The sequence below is a fragment of the Protopterus annectens genome, chromosome 10.part0 (assembly GCF_019279795.1).
Source record: "Protopterus annectens isolate FY-2018-M chromosome 10.part0, PAN1.0, whole genome shotgun sequence".
NCBI classification, from domain to species: domain Eukaryota; kingdom Metazoa; phylum Chordata; order Ceratodontiformes; family Protopteridae; genus Protopterus; species Protopterus annectens.
Window position 1 is genome coordinate 865,438,366 of NC_056744.1, and position 18,756 is coordinate 865,457,121.

Sequence of the window (18,756 nt, forward strand, 5' to 3'; positions counted from 1 at the left end):
ATTAGCAGGTGGCCTTGATGTAGAAATAACTTGAAGGCCTCGATTGCATGTATCACTGCCAGCATTTCCTTTTCGTTTATGTGCATGCGTAGCTCTTTTTGTGAGCATAGCCCTTGAATGCATCTTCCCACCTTGTGCGCTCCCCATCCGTGGTCTGAAGCGTCCGTTGTAATGGTTTGGCTGGCTATTGGTTTGCTAAAGGGCAAACCCCTGTTTGACTGGCTTGCTTGATCCCACCACAGAAATTCCCTTTGAAGGCATGGGATGAGTGGTATCAAAGTTTCCAAGCTGTGACTGTGCTGAGTCCATAAACTCCTTAGGTACCATTGGAGTTTCCTCATATGTAGCCTTGCTTGAGGAATCAAAAGAATGCAAGAAGCCATGTAACCCAGGGCCTGCAGGATTTTCCTTGCAGTCAGCCGAGTTTGTCTTGACAGGTTTTTGAAGTAATCCGGTAGTTGGTTTTGTTTTTCTTCTGTGAGGAAAGCCATTTGGGTGGTTGTGTCTAGATCCGCACCCAGAAAAGTTATTCTTTGGGATGGTACCAGTCTTGACTTGTGAATGTTGACTGTATATACCAAGGCCTGAAGGAAGATGGATGGTATAATTCAAGTGTTTTACCAAAATTTGTTTGCTGTCCGCTTGTATAAGGCAGTCGTCCAGGTACGGGTATATTTGCATCCCCTGAAGCCTGCAGTGTACAATTACTGATGCCAGGCATTTCGTGAATACTCTGGGCACAGTAGATAAGCCAAAGGGCAATGCTGAGAATTGATAATGCTCTGAACCTGCAAGAAATCTGAGGTGTCTTCTGCAGCTTTGTCTGATAGGGACATGCAGGTATGCCTCCTTGAGGTCCAGAGTTACCAGCAAAGACCCCTTGCCCAGCATGGGAAGGAGTTGCTGTAGTCTCAGCATTTTGAATTTTGGCACAATGAGAAGTATTTAGTGCGGACAAGTCGAGAATAGGCCTCCATTGCTTTTCTTTTCTTGGAACAAGGAAGAGTCTGGAATAAAATCCTTGGCCTTGTTCTGCAAGAGGAACCTTTTCTATTGCTTTCATTTTCATTAAGTTGGAGATTTGTTTCAAAGCCTCTGCCCTTTGATTTGGTGGCAGGTCTGGCATGCCTTTTCTTTTCGGTAATGTGTGGAAATGGAACCTGTATCCTTGGTCTATTATCTGTAGTGTCCATTTGTCCCTTGCAATCATGTGCCAATTTTCTGAAAATAAGGAAAGCTTTCCGCCCAAAGGTGCTCCCAATTGAGCCCTGGTTGGCGGTGTCAAAGTGAAGTCATTGAGTCTGTCCTTGTGCAGCAGTTGTAGGCCCTGCACTACCTCTCTGGTTGGGAGGCTGCCATTGACGTCCTCTGTAGGAGCCTCTAGCTTGCCCTCTACCTCTGGCACGCCTGTTATTGCCTCTCTGAAATCTGTCTGTCTGGAAAGGACCAGTTCTTGGAAGGCCAATTTCTGCTGAATCTTGGTGGTTGGACTTGCATAAAATCTTTGACTGTTTGTACAGATTTTGCCTTTTCTTCAAATTTCTTTAAGACCTCCTGAGCAGTGGAGCCAAATAACTTTTGCTTTTCCAGTAGAGCATCCAGAAGCTGTGCTTTAACATGGTCTGGCAGAGATTGTTCCTTCAGCCAAGCATGCCTACGTATGACTGCACCGGTCATAGCTGACCTACATGAAGCTTCCAATGCATCATAACCACACTGCAAGAAATGGTTGCTAACCTGTTGAGAGTTATGTACCAGATCCTGAAGTGATTTGCGATCTAGGGGTTCGGGTGAAGACAGCTTTTTATGCAATTCATCTAACAAATATTCTTGGTACTGTATCATATGAAATTGACAGTTTAAAGCCCTCATAGAAAGGGTGGCAGAAGTATACACTTTTTTACTCCAACGCTCTAAAGCCCTGGACTCCCTTCAGAGGGGAGTGGATTTTTTGTAGTGACTGCTGCAACCCCTTTAGCGCCCTGGGAAATAGTTTCTGGATCAGCAGAGTGGGCCTTGTAAAGGAAAGGAAAAGATGTGATTTCGGGACCCTGTAGTACCTATCGGGTTTGGCAGGAGCCGGAGGGAGAATGTCAGGGGTTGTGCTAGATTCAGAGTACACATCAATGACATTCAAAACAGGGGGAATAGCCAAAGGTCTATGCTGAGGCAAATGCAAGAAGGTCCTTAATCTCTTCCTGGAATCAGAGTACTCCTGGCCCTGCCATTGGAAATGCTCCCTCAGTGTGCAGAGTTTCCCCAAAAGACAGTTCTTCAGGAGGGGAGGCCGAAGGGATAGATTCCTCTGCATCTGAATCCTCGTAGGCCGAAAAAGCCTCCTCCTGGTAGTCCGAGAGGGCAGAGCCATCAGAGGCCTCATCTGAGGAGAGGGGATCAGAGGGCTCAACCCTGGGCCTTTTTTCTGTAGGAGGTTGAGAGCCCCTGTCCGGATGAGGCTGAGAGCCCCTAATTAATGAAATAAGGTCCTCTGCTAGACTAAGGATCTGAGAACCTGTAGTGGGTCCCGGAGGGATAACCCTGGGAGGCATAGATTTTGAGCGTTTAGCAGCTTTAGCCCTAGAGAATGCCTTAATAGACATGGATGCAGGAGGCCTGGCTGCACCATGTGCTGGTGTAGTTTTGTCTAAGGGAATGGTGTCTGAAGGTTCCTGGACACCAGATTCCAAAGGAGATTCAACAACCGAGACAGTAGTGGCCTCAGGGGCCGAGGTTGTCGATTGTACAGTTTCGGTGGACGGTAGTACCAAGGACTCTGTTTCAGCCGAAACAGAGACACTCGCGGTAGGCCTGGCCGTGGTTTCAGCCGAAACCGCGGGTGTCTGTCCTTCCGTTTCTTTACTAAATGTGAAGTCGGAGTCTCCGACAGCATTTTGTAAGCAAAACTAGCCCCAAAAAATTCCTCTGCAAACTCCGACTGACGTTTTAGAGTGCGTCGGTTGAAGGAAGCACAGGCGGAACAGGCCGAGACATCGTGGTCTGGGCCTAGACAAGGAAGGCAGTAAGAGTAGAAATCCTTGAGGTATTTGTTTCCCACAAGTTAAGCAATTGTTAATTTTATCTGACATCGGCTGAGGCAAGAAAGAGTCCCCAACGGGTACCAGCTTTGAAGTCTTCGGTTTAGCCGAATTACAGGAGCTGGCCAACCGGCACTTGCGAACTGCTTCTGCTTCGGGCACCACGTGGCAAGAAAGACTGAGGAAGATGGCGTCGGCTGACGCTTTTATACCCCGGGCGCTCTGACGTCGGGGAAGGGGCGACTTCAGCCGACGCCGGACCCAGACTTTGGAATCTGGCCGACCGAAGGGCTGCTTGAGGCAGGACAACCCATATGTGATGACTGCAGATGCATCCTTGAAGGACATCCACATTACTGTATACCAACTTGTGGATATTCCACCACTACAAGCCAATCAATATGTGATGTGGATATCCCACCACTGCCCACCAATTAATATGCAATGCCCCAACACTGGCCCAGTAATCAAGGAGCCTCAATCCTCATCAATGGCAACAGTGGGGGACGTACACACCGGGAGAATGACAAGTACACACACAGTAAAGGGCAATTTCCTTTAAGAGTACCCAGAGATCACAGTCTGAGACTGGTTTCTCCCTCTTTCTCCAGATCACCAATAAGACTCCGCAATGGCAGAGCTATACTGTTGAGATCTCAGCTAAGTGGCCAAGCCAAGACCTCTAGCAGCCTCTGTCCAACCTTTGCTTTGTATCCCTGCCCAGGTAGCTGACACTGCAAGATTTGATTTATATACAAACACACACATGGGAAAGGCTGGCACAGGTTTTCTAGCTATGCCCCCTTTTGCTCAGATTAGAAGGTAGTTATCACTGCCACCAGCCAACGCTAACAGCTGCTTTAAGGCCCTTAAAGAGTGTCCAATCTTACTGTGTAATGTTACTATTAATCCAAATGGTAGTTTGACCAAGAGCAAGGCTAGTAGGAGTGGCCTGTACAGTGTCACCAACCAGATATGCAAGTACTCCAAGAGCTTAAACATCTCTAAACAAACCAGCCACAACTAAAAGGCTTAACTATTTAATAAAAAAAGAAAATACTCAGTAAATCACTGACTTCGGAGTTCAAACTCATAGGAAATATTTAAAACATTGTAGGGCGGTCTCAAATAAATCCAGAATACATCTAAACAAATCTTAACTATATTCCTTACTGAAACTAAAAGAAACTACTGTACCCTAGACTTATTTATCCACAGCAAGGCAAGTGTGGTGAATGAATCTTCTAGCCGATGTTGTCAGGTCAAAGACAGATACAAAATGCCCTCTCTCAGAGTTCTTAAATTAATACCAAATATTACTGCTGGGTTAGCACGGATGACACTGTTACCTGACTAGTTCCAAAGCTAAATGACCATTTCCAGAAACTATCAGCATTTTAGCATCTCCCTGTGAAAAATATATATGTCAGATCTTTGCAACTGCTGGAAGACATAAAACAATAAATCACTTGCAAAACAATGCTGAAGGCACCCTAGTTCTAGACATCCTGTCTCATTGCTGCATTGAAACTAACTTTTATAACACAATCTTATAACAATTTAATTTCAACTATTTTCATGAAGTTTTGTCAGTTAACCCTCTATGTGCTAGTTTCCACTGTTAAAACATATACATTTACACAATTACAACAGTTTATATACATTTCTGTTGTAAGCCAGCAGGGCATTCACAAATGACACAACCACTTACAAATTCCAGATAACTGGGCTGGCAATATTTCCCCCCCAAGTGAAAAGTCCTTTCACAGATCCAAGGAAGCAGTTAGTCCATACACAACTTACTGTCTGTGCCTCCTCCAAATCATGTAAATATTTTCCCTTTAAGATGACTCGCTTGCACGGCCATGATCAGGTGCATACATGAGACCCCCCCCCTCCAGTTTCCAGTTCTGGTAAGCACCTTTCTCCTGCATCCCAAGGACCATTTTGGTGGTTTTCCTTGGAATCCTTCCAATAGTCTGCCCCTCTCTTTGTATATTTCTTGAAATGTACACAGTTCTGAAACAACTGAGGAGGATACCAAACTCTGTTCCTACCACTGCTCTCAATGCTGCTCCTGGTAGTCTAATACATGTATAATAAACACCCTAGATTCTTTTCCTATTCTTCTGCAGTCAATTTCACTCACCCTAAGCGGATACGTTTATACTAGGGTTGCAGTCAAAATGCAATACACTATTTGTCTGCATTGTCTCAACTTCCACCCTTCTAACCACTTGGTTAGCCTTTCCAAATCCTTATATGGACTAGCCTTTCCAAATCCTTATATGGACTACCCTTTCCAAATCCTTATATGAATTACTTCTCCAGTGCTGCACCCATCTTTCTGTCATCAGCAAGTGCTTCATTATGCTCCTCATTCCCTCAGATAACTCGCATAAGCACCAGATAATAGTGAATCCAGGAGACCGGAATGATACTCCTCCAATAAGTTTTCTTATAACTGACATTGTTCCTCTCTCACCACAACCATCCACATCTTACCCTCCAACCACACAGCAATATAGTTTCCCATCTCGGCCTTCACTCTGAAGACCTCCATCAGGGAAACTTAAGTATACATGGTAGTGCTAGATAATTAATTTTTTTTTTGATTAATACATTTTGTACACTTTTCAAACAAAGGATAGCCAATATAAAGTGACAGATCTATTTAAAGCAAAATGCTAACCCTACATCAAAGTGTGAAAACGTACATCTGGGGCGTCTACTTAAACCACAATGAAGATCACTTGAGCTTTCTTGCAGCAAAGCTCTCCAAACAAAATGAGGCATGGATCCATCTGCTGCAACCTACAGCTGCAGTACAAGGTAACCTTCATTTGTTCACTAATTTTCATATACCCAGCTTATCCTTTTCAACGTCTCACACAGACAGTTTAGGGGAATCATCAGTGCAACGCCTCTAGAATGTGGTTGAAAACCAAAGCGGCAAACAATTGCACACCGCAACAGAGAAGACACACAGACTTAGCAGAGATGAATGGCACCCTAGACAGGAACTAAACTGGAAACTTATTACTAACATTCCACCCACTTTAAAAGAGCTATTTGGAAAAATTAATCCCCTTGACAACACAAAGCACCACAGCCCTAATCAATCAAAAATGGCTTTAAATAAGAGCTAAGCAAATAACCTGCAACTTTAACTGCTGGATGCAAACCACTATCCCAAACCATACATAAATGACTCATGAGAGAGATTCCTGGATTCTCCAAAAGATGCTCTACTAAAATTACCATGGACTAAAACATACAATACTCTCTTCCTTCCCTTTAAAACCCAGAGTTTGGTAAGCACGCTCTTCACTTCAGAAGCACAAAAAGTCCTATTGTTTTAAAATGTAGCTAAAAAGCATTCTAATGTTCAGACCAAAATAAGTTTCCCTGAGAAGGTATAACCAGAAGCGCCATTTTTTTTCACACATGGTTTTACAACAATTAAATCATAATCTAAAGGGAGTCACTAGCCATCTTTTTCTCCTCATTACAGCATAATTTACTATCAAGAGTAGTAATCAAAAAAAAAAAAAAAACACAAACAAGCTGTGTCTGCAGCATACCACAGTAGTACATGTTTGAGTGGGTGATCACCTCTGCACTCCTACCTTCTACTCCAGAAGTTTGCCAAAGTTGAGACTTTGGACTCAGATTGACCACCAAAGCTTCTGAAGGCCTGAATGCAGAGCTCTACCCTTAAAGGCATTGGCCCAGTATCCGATATAAAGTAAAACATTCATGAACATGAACATGCCCTCAGTTTTTTTTTATATATATAAAGAGCAACTCAACACTCCCATTTGGGAATATTCTAGGAAATATTTACATCTCCAAAAGCTAACAAAAAGGATGGGAACTCCTCATCCCCTGTCATCCCCTCTCAGACCAGTGGAAACTTACTCGCATAGTTGGAGAAAAGTCCATTCTTTCTGTGAAGCACATAATCTGTGTTTATGCAGTCTCCTGACTAAATTAAAGTGCAATACCCCTTAACAGTGTGGGACACCTGGAGAAAAGAAGACAATGCCACCTGACACTTTCAGGAGGCTGGTGGGAGAAAGCTTGTATTGTAACAATGCCATTTGTATTTTAACACATTGTCGCCTCACAGTAACACGTAGCCCCATTCGATTCTCAGTTAGAGCATCTTCTGTGTGGCGACATGCGTGAATGGGCGTTCCTTCGTTGAATCTACTGCCAATCATTAGCAGGCCGGAGTTCCGCTGTGGCGACCCCTAACCAGGAAAAGCTGAAAGACACAACTATTAGTCAGTATGCTCACTCAGCTGTACCATTTTTATAAAAAGGATCACTGCTGCAGTGTTATTCTTAATGCTTGGGAAGAGTACTAAATTAGTAGCTACCCTGGCAAAAAAGTATGGAAAAACACACCCTAAAAGAATGCAGTGGCAAGCCCCGTTCAGGCTATGGATTCTATAACTCCAAAGACACCAAAGTAGATATCAAGCCAGTACCACACCTGCCAATAGGAAAGGCTTCAGAGATACTACTTCTGGAGGAGGAGGAACTGATGGCAGCCCAGTCAACTGAAGGCCAACAAGATGTTGCCTGTGGGGACTATTGTGGAAAATGATGAACAGCTGCAGCCATTAACCATATCTAGGTGGGTGGAATCAAGCACAGCTGGGTAATGGAGAACAGGAACTGAGAAAAACAGAGCTCAGCAGAGAATAAAGCTGCGAACAGTGAAGGAAGGGCTACTGGAATACAGGGCAGAAGCCATTTAGGAACAAGCAGCAAACAAAAGCTGGATACCACAGGACTGCTCGGGTCACTTTGTGCTGACTGTATAATTAAGACCCGGAAAATTAAGACTGTAATGCTAAGAAGCTGAATTGGGGAAGGGGGTCTCAGAAGTCATGGATGCTCAAGAGAGGTACTGCTGAGGACCCAACATCTACATTCAAGAGATAAAATGAGCTGATAAGAGACCACAATCTAACCTGCATTCTTAAGATGTTTCACCTTATACATCTTTCCTGTCGTCCTGTTTCTTTTTCTCCTCTGTTTTAAAGCACTGAGATATAACAGATGATCTTCTAATGTGCTAAATGAGGTGAGTATTGGACTGACTGTTAAAATGGTTGCAAACTAAGAACCAATTCAGGGCCAGACAGAAAAATATCCTTACTGCCTATGTCAGCAGCAGGAATTTGTTTCCCACAAATGCACTTGTTTCTAAAAGACAGTTTAAAAAAGTCATCATTAATGTGTTTCAGAAGAAAACAATTACTATGACAAACATCCAGGAAAGGAGCAAGTTCTGTTCTTAATGAGCAGTGAGAAAGAAATGGAGAGATTAGTCAGAGGAAACCCAGGTCTTTTGGCTGCTGCTACTTGCTGCCAAGGAGTGGTTATCAGAACAAAGTCTCAAAAAGGTTCCACTGAGCATACACAGAGAATGGGAACATATCCCAATTGTGATCCAGTCTCCAATATATTAAAATGGGTCCATGTTGCTTGATCGAAATTACACTCTCGAACAAGCAACATTGAGACCCACTAGATCGAAAGTGCACTTTCGCAAAAGCTGGTTCTCCGAACTGGCAAAAAAAACAAAAAAATTCTTTAAACAGTATTTGCACTCCTCATGTGGGGGGCTGTGCCCCACCCCCCTACTTAAATATACTAACTCCGAGATTGCAGTAGAGTGGGGAAAAGGATACATTTCCTTATCCCCAATGTAATGTGCTTTGAAGAAACTGCTTTTGCAAAAGTGCACTTTCGCTTCAATGGGTTCAGTCTACTGGTTGTTGAAAAAATGAGTTTGACAATCAGAAGTAGACCCATTAAAATTACATACAAAATGCACTATGCAGACAGAGCATGCTGCAACCCAACAAGGACCATCACATTTAATTTACTAACATTTACAAAGTGTTTCTATCTCTGCCATGTGTTTAAGGATGTGTTGCCACTGCTGCCACACACACACATTAAACAAAAACATAATATCAAGATGCAGAGTTAACAGCTGCAAAGGTAAGTACCTTGCTCAGTATGCTGTTCTGAGAACCATGAATATTCAAATTTCTTTCTCCAAAAACAGATCGGTTAGTTGAAACGGTTTTTGATTCCTCCTGTAATGACAAAATTACAATCACTACCCAAATGGTAAAAGGATGGCTATCTTTTCATAGTATGTTGCGAGAATTAAGGAAAAGCAAAATCAGACACACAAATCATTTTAAATAACTTTAATCCCAAGTGTAGTAACAAAGTCTAGACTAGGCCATAAACTCACCACATGGTGTGCAAGAAAATGCAAATAAAAAGACCCATAAGGTTCATAAAACAAAACTCCTATTACCTTTGCTGTAAAAGCTCAAAAGTGTTTCAAAAAAGATGGAAGCATTCAATAACTGCAACATTAAATCATGTTTGTTAGAAGCACAAGAAAATTATGCCACAAAATATCGGAGGCTCAATTTAACATGCAACCTTTTAAAATTAATTGCATCAAAATTTACTGTTAAGCATAAACAGAAGCAGAGCTTTTTCTGATACTGAAAATATTAAGCTTTGCATTAAGAATTCAACAGGCAAAAAAATCCTGCTTGAATATCTCCTCCTTGAGGAGAGTATGTTACTGTAATTTCATATTCTACAATAATTTTGAGAGAACTTATAATCTAAAATTTCCAATCAGTAATAAAAATTAAAGTTCAGAACCTTTCCATCTTTTCCAGGTTTGATCTGTGAACTAGGCCATTGCCTTATAACAGATGGTTTTGTGATGAAAGACGGAGCATGTTTAGAAGTGGTGACATTGTGAGAAACCTTGTTTGTGGACAATGGTTTACTTTTTGAACAACTTCCCTGCTGTCCTTCGTTTTGTACAACTTTGAGAAGATCTATTTTTGTATCTGGAGTACCTTGTGCCAATCCAAAATCCACTAAAGCGTACCTAGGGAAACGGACAAGGAAAAAAAAAAAAAAACAATACAATTAGCTATACACAAGAGTTCAGACGTTCTGATTCAAAGAATTAAAACAAAAAGGTCCACTCATTTTTAAAAGTAACAGGTTAACAACTGCAAAATGGAATATTCATAAAACCTAGTGTCTACTAACATACAGGAACACACATTTGTCAACTACTAGAATATCAAACATTTTCCAAGATAAAAGAATTTAAAGGTGAAATCTGATCCTAGACACTGCACAGTACAAATTTTACTTGCATGCTTAGCACAGCTTACACAATAATTTAGTGCATTTATTTTCAAACAATAAGATTAAAATAAAATGTTAGAAACTGCAGAACAAAGGAATGATTAAAGAATAAAGTGAAGATGAACTCTACGGGGCTTGTGAATAAAGTTGTGCAGTCACAACACTGCAGTGTGCTGACACGATGGTCACATTACAGTTAAAAAAAACACTACCATGATTTGGACCATTATTTCTGCCACACTGCATCAATTTCAGAAATTAAATTAAAAGTTGGAAATCATAAGCAAGCAAATACCTAGCATATGAGACAGCTGGAATTACAAAAATAATGGATATTCCATAAAAGTTCAACACTGCTAATTATGAATAGTGTCAGATTTAAATCTTAGTGTCCAAATTTTTAACTTTAAACCAGAATAAGAAATCACAAAGGAATATAGATCTCCACACAAAAAATGTTGACCTAAATTAAAGAAAAATAACTGTTTAAGTGGCATCAGAAGCGTCTTCAGAAATTAGCAATTAAATAGTCAAAATCTTTTAAGCCCACAGCACTGTTGCTCACTGCAAAACCATATACCATGAAAGACATGCAGACTGCATAAGGTAATGCTGAACACTAACTGAGCAACTTAAAAAATAAAGACAACACTGGTTAGTTCATCTGCCCCCCCGTCACGCGAGATGTAGACAGATCCAACTCCCAGCTGTCTTCAGAGTGGGGCACACTGGCAGGTCCTCAGATTATTGGGGCCAGCTCAACTCCTTTGGGTAGCGGCCATTCTAGAGACCCCATGTCCATGTTTACATCTGTCAAAATGCAGCTAAAATGATTGCATCTGGACCATCTTAACTCATTACAGCCAGGTGATGCCTGTAGCTATTTCTGCAGTTACATTCTACTGATGCTTCTAGGTTTCAAATATTGCTTGCTCATATTTGTATCAATTTCAAAACCATGCTAGATACAATGTATTAAAATATTTCATCTTAAAGCGTACACAATGTAAATACAACAGTGTTGACATCTGGCCTCTGTATAGTGCAAAGATATTAATTGTTCATACAGCATTAATTTATAATGTTAAATTTCATACATTTCTAAAACATCTTGACAACCAAGCAGCAGCTTGCTTAGCCTCATATGAAACCTCTCAGGAGGATGAACACAATGCTGCAAACAGACTGTATAGTTTGAGTGGTTAATGATGTACTGTAAGTTAACATTACAAACTTTATAACAGTTACTATTGTTTACTGTGATTTATAAATTCCAGTTTAAGACCTAGAACCTAAAGAATACTATCAACAAAAATAGTCTGTTTTGAAGAATTTGCCATTGTGCACTTCACTAGTAACCCCAAAGGTTACAGAGATATGTACATTTACTTGAAATGTGAAAATTCTATCAAAAAACTGGAAACTACGTTGTAAACTTCCACACCACCGCTGAAGGGAATGAGTTAAAGTTCTGTGCACTCTTCTGGTTATAGTAGATCTGCAGAGTGGAGAACCTAGTACCTACAGGAAAGTAAATCTTCCCCAGGTCTTCCCCTCCTGCTCACTCTACTACAGCTTTTCTTTCACCTGTGGTTTGAAAATGAAAAACTATCATGCATGTCCACTGGTGAAAGATGCCTTGAAGCTGTCCACAAAATTACAGTGCCAGAACCAGGCATGACGCCATAAGGCTACATCAGACCTGCTGCTTGGGTCGCTCTATCAACTGTGTTCGTAGGAGATAAATGGAGAGGGTTGACAGGTTGGTCATGGTTGCCACTTGAGCTGCTAATTTGCATCTCAGATCCTTCTGTGATATCATTCAAAAGTGTTTGTCCTACAGAGGATTCCAAAAGAAAGAAAAGACAGCAAAAAAAAAAGCTCTTTACTAAGTATCCTGATAATTTGTTCCCCCGAGGAGACCATGCTTAATCTCTTTCTGTATGGACGGTCCTAAATCACTAGGACTTCCAGCAGATAAAGACCTGGAGACAGTCTGAATGGCACTACTCTCAGTTCCTGCTCTGTCTTCAGTTGATGGGGGAGGGTGAATTTAAGCAGACAGAAAGCAGCAGCTATATCCCAATTATTAGCCTTCCTCGTCTCTAACTTGGCCATGCCTGACAAATCACTAGGCAAGAACTGTAAGTCTATTTTTGGCTCCCTAATGAAATACTGAGACCTGCATTAAGTCCCAAATCACAAAAAGATGAATAAAGGAGACGAGTGAATATCAAACATCACTCCTCTTTTAAACTTGTTTTTTGGCAATGTGGTGGCAAGCCACCCTGCACCTATATTCGGCCTTTCCTGGTTAGGGGTCGCCACAGCGGAACTCCGGTCTGCTAAAGATTGGCAGTGAATTTTTACAGTGTTGAGCTGCCAGCCTGGTGCCCAACCTTCAAGGAACACACACATACCTGCATGTCTTTAAAATTTATTCGACCGCAGGGAGGACATGGACTCCACACAGAAGGCGCTCCAACCTCTTGCTGTGAGGTGACCATGCGTAGTTCTAGGTATTATAAAGGTTTGCCTTTTTCTTTTCTGTAAAGTTTAAGCCAAATACATCAGACATTTTACAAATTTCATCAATGTACAACCCCCACCCCCCCAAAAAAAAGAAAAAAAACAGCATGTCGAAGGGGAATTGTTCACCCACATTTAGTTCATTTATGGAATCCTGTCTCTTCTCTATCCATACTGAAACACTCATACTACAAACATGAAACACTAGGGAAAAAATACAGGTTTCAAGCATAACTAGTAAACTAGGATGGTAAAGGCTACCACTGAGAAAAATTATTTTAAAGCCGAAATGGCTTAAATAGGTGAAAAAAATACTGACCTGATGAAGGGCCGAAGTAACAAAAAATACATTTTATGCTGGCAACAATGTTTAGACTCAAAATGAAAGCTCTGACCTGGAGATCTCAATATATGATTGAGGAGATTGATACACACAAAAAAAGCTTCTAAAAGTGTGACGAGAGTCTGAAACACCTCACAATGCTTGCTGATGTGGTAAATGAGATCTGAAGAGAAGTAAAGGGGAGTTGTGGAGCAATATGAGAGTAATGGAGAAGAGTTCCGAGCCTGGGGGAGTTCAGCAATCAGACCTGCTTTTGGAAGTAAATGGTCTGAATCATTTAAAATCACAACTTTCAGCAATATATGATCAGAGCCGAATACAAATATTAGTATATTAGTTTACGAGACTATAATGTTGGCTCCTACAAGAGTAATACGTACACACCACCTTTATGCCCTACATTCTGTATGGGAAGCATATCTGACAAACAGTGCATGGAAGGTCTAAAAGCTTTGGCATACTGGCCTGACATTGGGGTACCCTTGACAGAAGATCCCCCCTACTGTGAAGGGTACTACAACAGTGATATAGGACATCATTTCGACTGCAGGCTAGAGATTGCCTTCAATACCAGGGATGGATATAGTACAGTTGTGTACACTTACCATGAATGTAGATGTTAAGAGTATTCACTTTTGCAGTCATTACATTTGGGTTATCTGCTTGCAGTAGCCCTTAGTCGGCCTGATTAACAAAGTCTTGAGTCCTGTGTCGGTTGCTGTCACTTCCATGACATCAGGTCGTCAGGGGTATAAAACATACAGCCGATGCCATTACATCAGTTTTTCTTGCCCCAGATGTCAGGTGGCCCCCTAATGGGAAGCAATTAAATCAATAATACAAGGACATACCTCCAACAAAAAAGCAAATACACCAAAAAGCTTTTGAGCATATTAAGTGAGAGTAGAGGTATAGCCAAAAGAAGGGGGCTGGAGGGTGGGTAACCAGGACTGCAACAATGAATACACTCTGACATCTACATTTATGTGGCAAGTGTACACAACTGTACTATGTTCTTAGTGTTTCACTGTTTCAGTCATTTCATTTGGGTAGATTCCCAAAGCTAAGGTTGGGTGGAGGAATTTAAAAATTAGGACCAGCTATTAGGCCCTGCAAGACTGCAGTGGCAAAACCAGCTCTGGATTTAGAGAAAATTGGCAAATGATAATTCTTGGTGAAAGTATGTACAGAACTCCAGGTAGCAGCTTCTAGGATGTCCCTTGTAGAGATGCCCCTGAGAAAGGCTGTAGAAGTAGATGCAGCCCTGGTTGAATGGGGTCCAATGACCTGTGGGATAGGTTTTCCATGGTGCTTATAGCAGAAATGAATGCAGTGGCCTATGCATTATGAAACTGTTTGCTTTGAAATACCTTTCCCTTCTGTCTCTGCAGCAAATGCCACCAGCAGTTCAGATTTCCTGTGGGGGTTAGTCCTATCCAAGTAGAATCTAAGTGGTCTGTGCACATCTAAGGAGTGCAGTATCCGATCCCCTTTGTTCTGTGGGTTAGGAAAGAAGGTAGGCAAATGAATGTACTGATTAAGAACCACACTGGATATCACCTTGGGCATGAAGGAGGGATTGGCTCTGAAGGACACCCTGTCCGCATGAAAGATGAAAGGTTCCACTGTCATAAGGGCCTGCAATTTAGATTCCAGTCTTGCGGAAGTGATTGCTAAAAGGAAAGCTGTTTTCCAGGAAAGGAATTTTAAATCTGCAGTAGCAGCTGGCTCGAACGGAGGAAGAGAGTTTCTCCAAGACAAAGTGAAGGTCCCAGGCAAGAGTTGGCGCTCTCCTGGGTGGCCTTAAATTTTTGGCCACTCTAAGGAACTGCTTGAGTAGTGGGTGAGAAAAGATTGGAGGCTCTGCTACAATGAGCTGAAATGGCTGAGGCATGGATTTTGGAGGAAAAAGACAAGCCCTTATGAAGCATCAGTCAAATATTGTAGAATCGGAGGTAAAATGGGCAGTGCTGCACTCATCCCTTGCGATTGGTTCCAGGTACAAAATCTTTTCCATTTTGCAGCATAAGATTTTCCATCACTGATTTGCTGAGGGGTGTTAAAGGAGGGATTAGGTAATTAGCCAGGCTGCTAGGTTGAGGGTTTGCAGGTGAGGGTGCAGAATCTGGTTCTCCTGCTGAGACAACAGGGAAGGAGTCTGAGGCAGGTGCCATGGGACCAAGCGTGACACTGCGCAGGAGGGGATACCAGTGTTGTCGTGGCCAGGTGCAATTAAGATAGTCCTTGGCTTGTCCTGTTTGATCTCGAGTAGTACTTTAGAGAGCAGAGGCAGAGGATGAAAGGCATAAACTGATGGCTTTTTCCAGCTAAAGGATAGAGCATCCACTTTCCAAGCTAGTTTGTGGGGAATCCTTGTGCAAAATGTGTCCAATTGATGGCTCTGGGGGGAGGCAAACATGTCTATATCTAGGCTCCCCCATTTGCTTGTCAACATCTTGAAAATCCTTTGCTCCAGTTTCCACTCGTGTGGGTCCATGAAATTTCTGCTTAGTCCATCTGCCAGTGAATTTAGTATTCCTGGCAGGAATTGAGCTTGTAGATTTCACTTGGTAGCTCAAGGCTTTGTTCCACAATGCCATGGCTAGTCTGCAGAGGTGGTAAGAATGGGTACCCCCCTGATTGTTTATGTACCACATGACTGTGATGTTGTCGGTCTTTACCCTTAGTTGTCCTGGAAGAATGTGGTCCTTGAAGGCTGTCCGAGCATTCTGTACAGCTAACATTTCCTTTTGATTTATGTGTAGGTGCATTTGACTTTGGTTCCATTTGCCCTGAATACACTTCCCTGCCAGAAGAGCCCCCCCATGCATATTCTGATGAGTCTGTTGTCAAGGTTTGGGCAGCAGGGGGTAATGTGAATGGCAGTCCCTTGTTTTGATGGCAGGCCTCTGACCCACCAAAGGAACTCTAGGGCGTAGGCAAGGTATGATAGGAATCATTGCTTCTAGATCCTGTGAATGCTGACATCATAGGCTTTTCAGATATCATTGCAGTTTCCTCATATGCAGCCTTGCATATGGAATTAGAAGAATGCAGGAGGCCATGAACCCAAAGGCTTGCAGTATTTAGCTTGCAGACAACTTGGCTTGTGGCCACTTGTTTGAAGTAGGTTGTCAAAATAATCCATTTCTCTGGCGTAAGGAAAGTCATCTGGGAAATTGTATTCAAGCTTGCTCCCAATTTGTTGACAGGGTACCAGGTGTGATTTCTTTTCATTTATGGTGTACCCAAGCCAAGTCATCACCCTTTGAACAAAGGCCAGATGATTCAAAAGTATGTCCTGGCTTTCTGCCTGAATTAGACAATCGTCCAGGTATGGGTATATTTGAATATTTAGTAAACAGAGAATGGAAAACTGAGAAAACGAAAAAACTAGTAACACCAAAAGTTCTCCATTGTACAGGATCCAATAAAGGCAGTCCCACGAACCGTTGATGGATAATCTAAGTAATAAACAGTAATTCTCCATCAAAAAGACTATTCAGTCCACAACCAAGCAATAATTAAGCAGTAATTTATTAAAATACAATGCAAAATAGATTCAATATAAATCTATTTTGCATTGTATTTTAATAAATTACTGCTTAAATATTGCTTGGTTGTAGACTGAATAGTCTTTTTGACGGAGAATCTGCATTACATTGATTATCCATCAACGGTTCTTGGGACTGCCTTTATTGGATCCTGTACAACAGAGAACTTTTGTTGTTACTATATTTGAATATTTCTTTGTCTGCAAAAAGCAATGACTGGAGCCAAGCACTTTGTGAATACCCTGGGCGCAGTAGATAAGCCAGAGGGCAGTGCAGAGAACTGATAGTGCATGTAGCCTGCTTTGAAGCATAGGTATCTTCTGCAAAACTCCCTGATAGAGATGTGCAGGTATGCTTCTTTTAAGTCTAGTGTTGCCAGCCATGCATCTTTGCCTAGCATAGGAAGCTGCTGGTGAAGAGTCAGCATCTTGAATTTTGGAATCACCAGAAAGGTATTTAGAGTAGAAAGGTCCAGGACAGGATGCCATGTATTGCCTTTTCTGGGTACCAGAAAGACTCCAATAGAAACCTTGTCCCTTTTCCTCTTCCGGTACCAACTGAATAGCCCCCATGCTTGAGAGAGAGTACTTTATTTTGGGCCTCTGTTGCCCACTGATTTGGGGGTAGATCTGGCCATCCACTTGGTGTTGGCAAAGTGTGGAAGTGAAATCTGTATCCTTGGGACAATATTTAAAACCCATTTGGCCTGGGTAATGAGAGTTCCCAGATTTTGGCCTGCAGACCAATCTTTCTGCCTAAAGGATCATTCAGCTGGGAAGTGCTTGGAAATTTAAAAGCAAGTCATTGAGAGAGTTTTCCATACGGGGGAATCTTACTACTCCCCGATTTGGGTTTGGAAACCCCCCACTGTTTAGTCTTTTGTCTCCCCTGGGACAAAAACCTGGGGTTTCTGCTGTCTCTGGGTTTGGATTGAGAAGACCTGGAAGGGAGCTGGAAAGGACCAATTCTTAGAGGTCCAGTGCCTACTAAAACTAGGTAGCTGAACTTGTAAGAAATCTTTTAACAGCTTGCATAGATTTAGCTTTATCTTCCATCTTTAAGAACTTCCTCAGCTTTTAGCCAAACAGGTGGTCCTGATTTAAGGGAGCATCCAACAATTTAGCTTTAACATGATCAGGCAAAGATCGCTCCTTAAGCCAAGCAGGCCGTCTGAGCACAGACCCAGTAACAGCAGTCCTGCAAGAGGTCTCTAATGAATCAAATCCACATTGCAAAGTGCGTTTTCCAACCTGTTCAGCAGAATGCATCAAATACTGTAATTCCTTATTTTCCACACAGTCAGGAATCAACAATTTTCTGTTTAAGCAATTCAATAACGTGTCGCTGATACTTTAACATATGAAAAGTACAGTTGTGTACCTACCATAAATGTAGATGTTAGAGTACATTCACTGCTGCAGTCATTACACTTGGGTTATCCTGCTGGCAGGCTACCCGCAGTCAGCCTGAATTCCAAAGTCCTGGTCTGGCGTCGGTTGCTGTCGCCTCTTCCCTGACGTCAGTGCACCAGGGGGTATACAAGATGCAGCAGATGCCATTTTCTTCAGTTTCTTGCCCCAAATGTCAGGTGCCCCCAAGAAGGAAGGCAATACATATTGCTTATAAAAACATACAGTAAAATAAAAATACCTTCATCTACAAGCAAATACACCACATAGGTTGTATAGGATAGAGAAGTATAGACAAGTCCCAGCAAAGACAGGGGGATGGAGGGTGGGTAACCTGGACTGAAACAGTGAATACACTAACATTTACATTTATGGCAGGTACACAACTGTACTATGTTCATCGTGTTTCACTGTTGCAGTCATTACACTTGGGTTGAATCACAAAGCTGAGGTAGGGCAGCTGGGTCTAAATAGGATTAGGAGTGGCTATGAGGCCCTGCAGAACTGCAGTGGCAAAGCCTGCTCTGGAGTTAGAATAAAGAGGTAAGTGATAATGCTTGGTAAAGGTGTGTACTGAACTCCAAGTTGCAGCCTCCAAAATTTCCTTGGTTGGTACTCCTGAGAAAGGCTACTGAAGTGGCTGCTGCCCTGGTAGGATGTGGCCTAAA

At 42.1% G+C, this 18,756-nt stretch overlaps 1 protein-coding gene across 1 annotated transcript in view; it reads right to left on the reverse strand.

Moving 5' to 3' along the window:
• The window catches only part of CDC7 (cell division cycle 7), a gene marked incomplete at its 5' end in the record, with an annotated part of 543,172 nt that overhangs the window by 269,728 nt on the left and 254,688 nt on the right, over positions 1 to 18,756 (reverse strand). Inside the window, 2 exon segments of the mRNA XM_044086817.1 lie at positions 9,068 to 9,157; positions 9,750 to 9,984. Of these exon segments, the coding sequence (XP_043942752.1) occupies positions 9,068 to 9,157; positions 9,750 to 9,984 (325 nt within the window).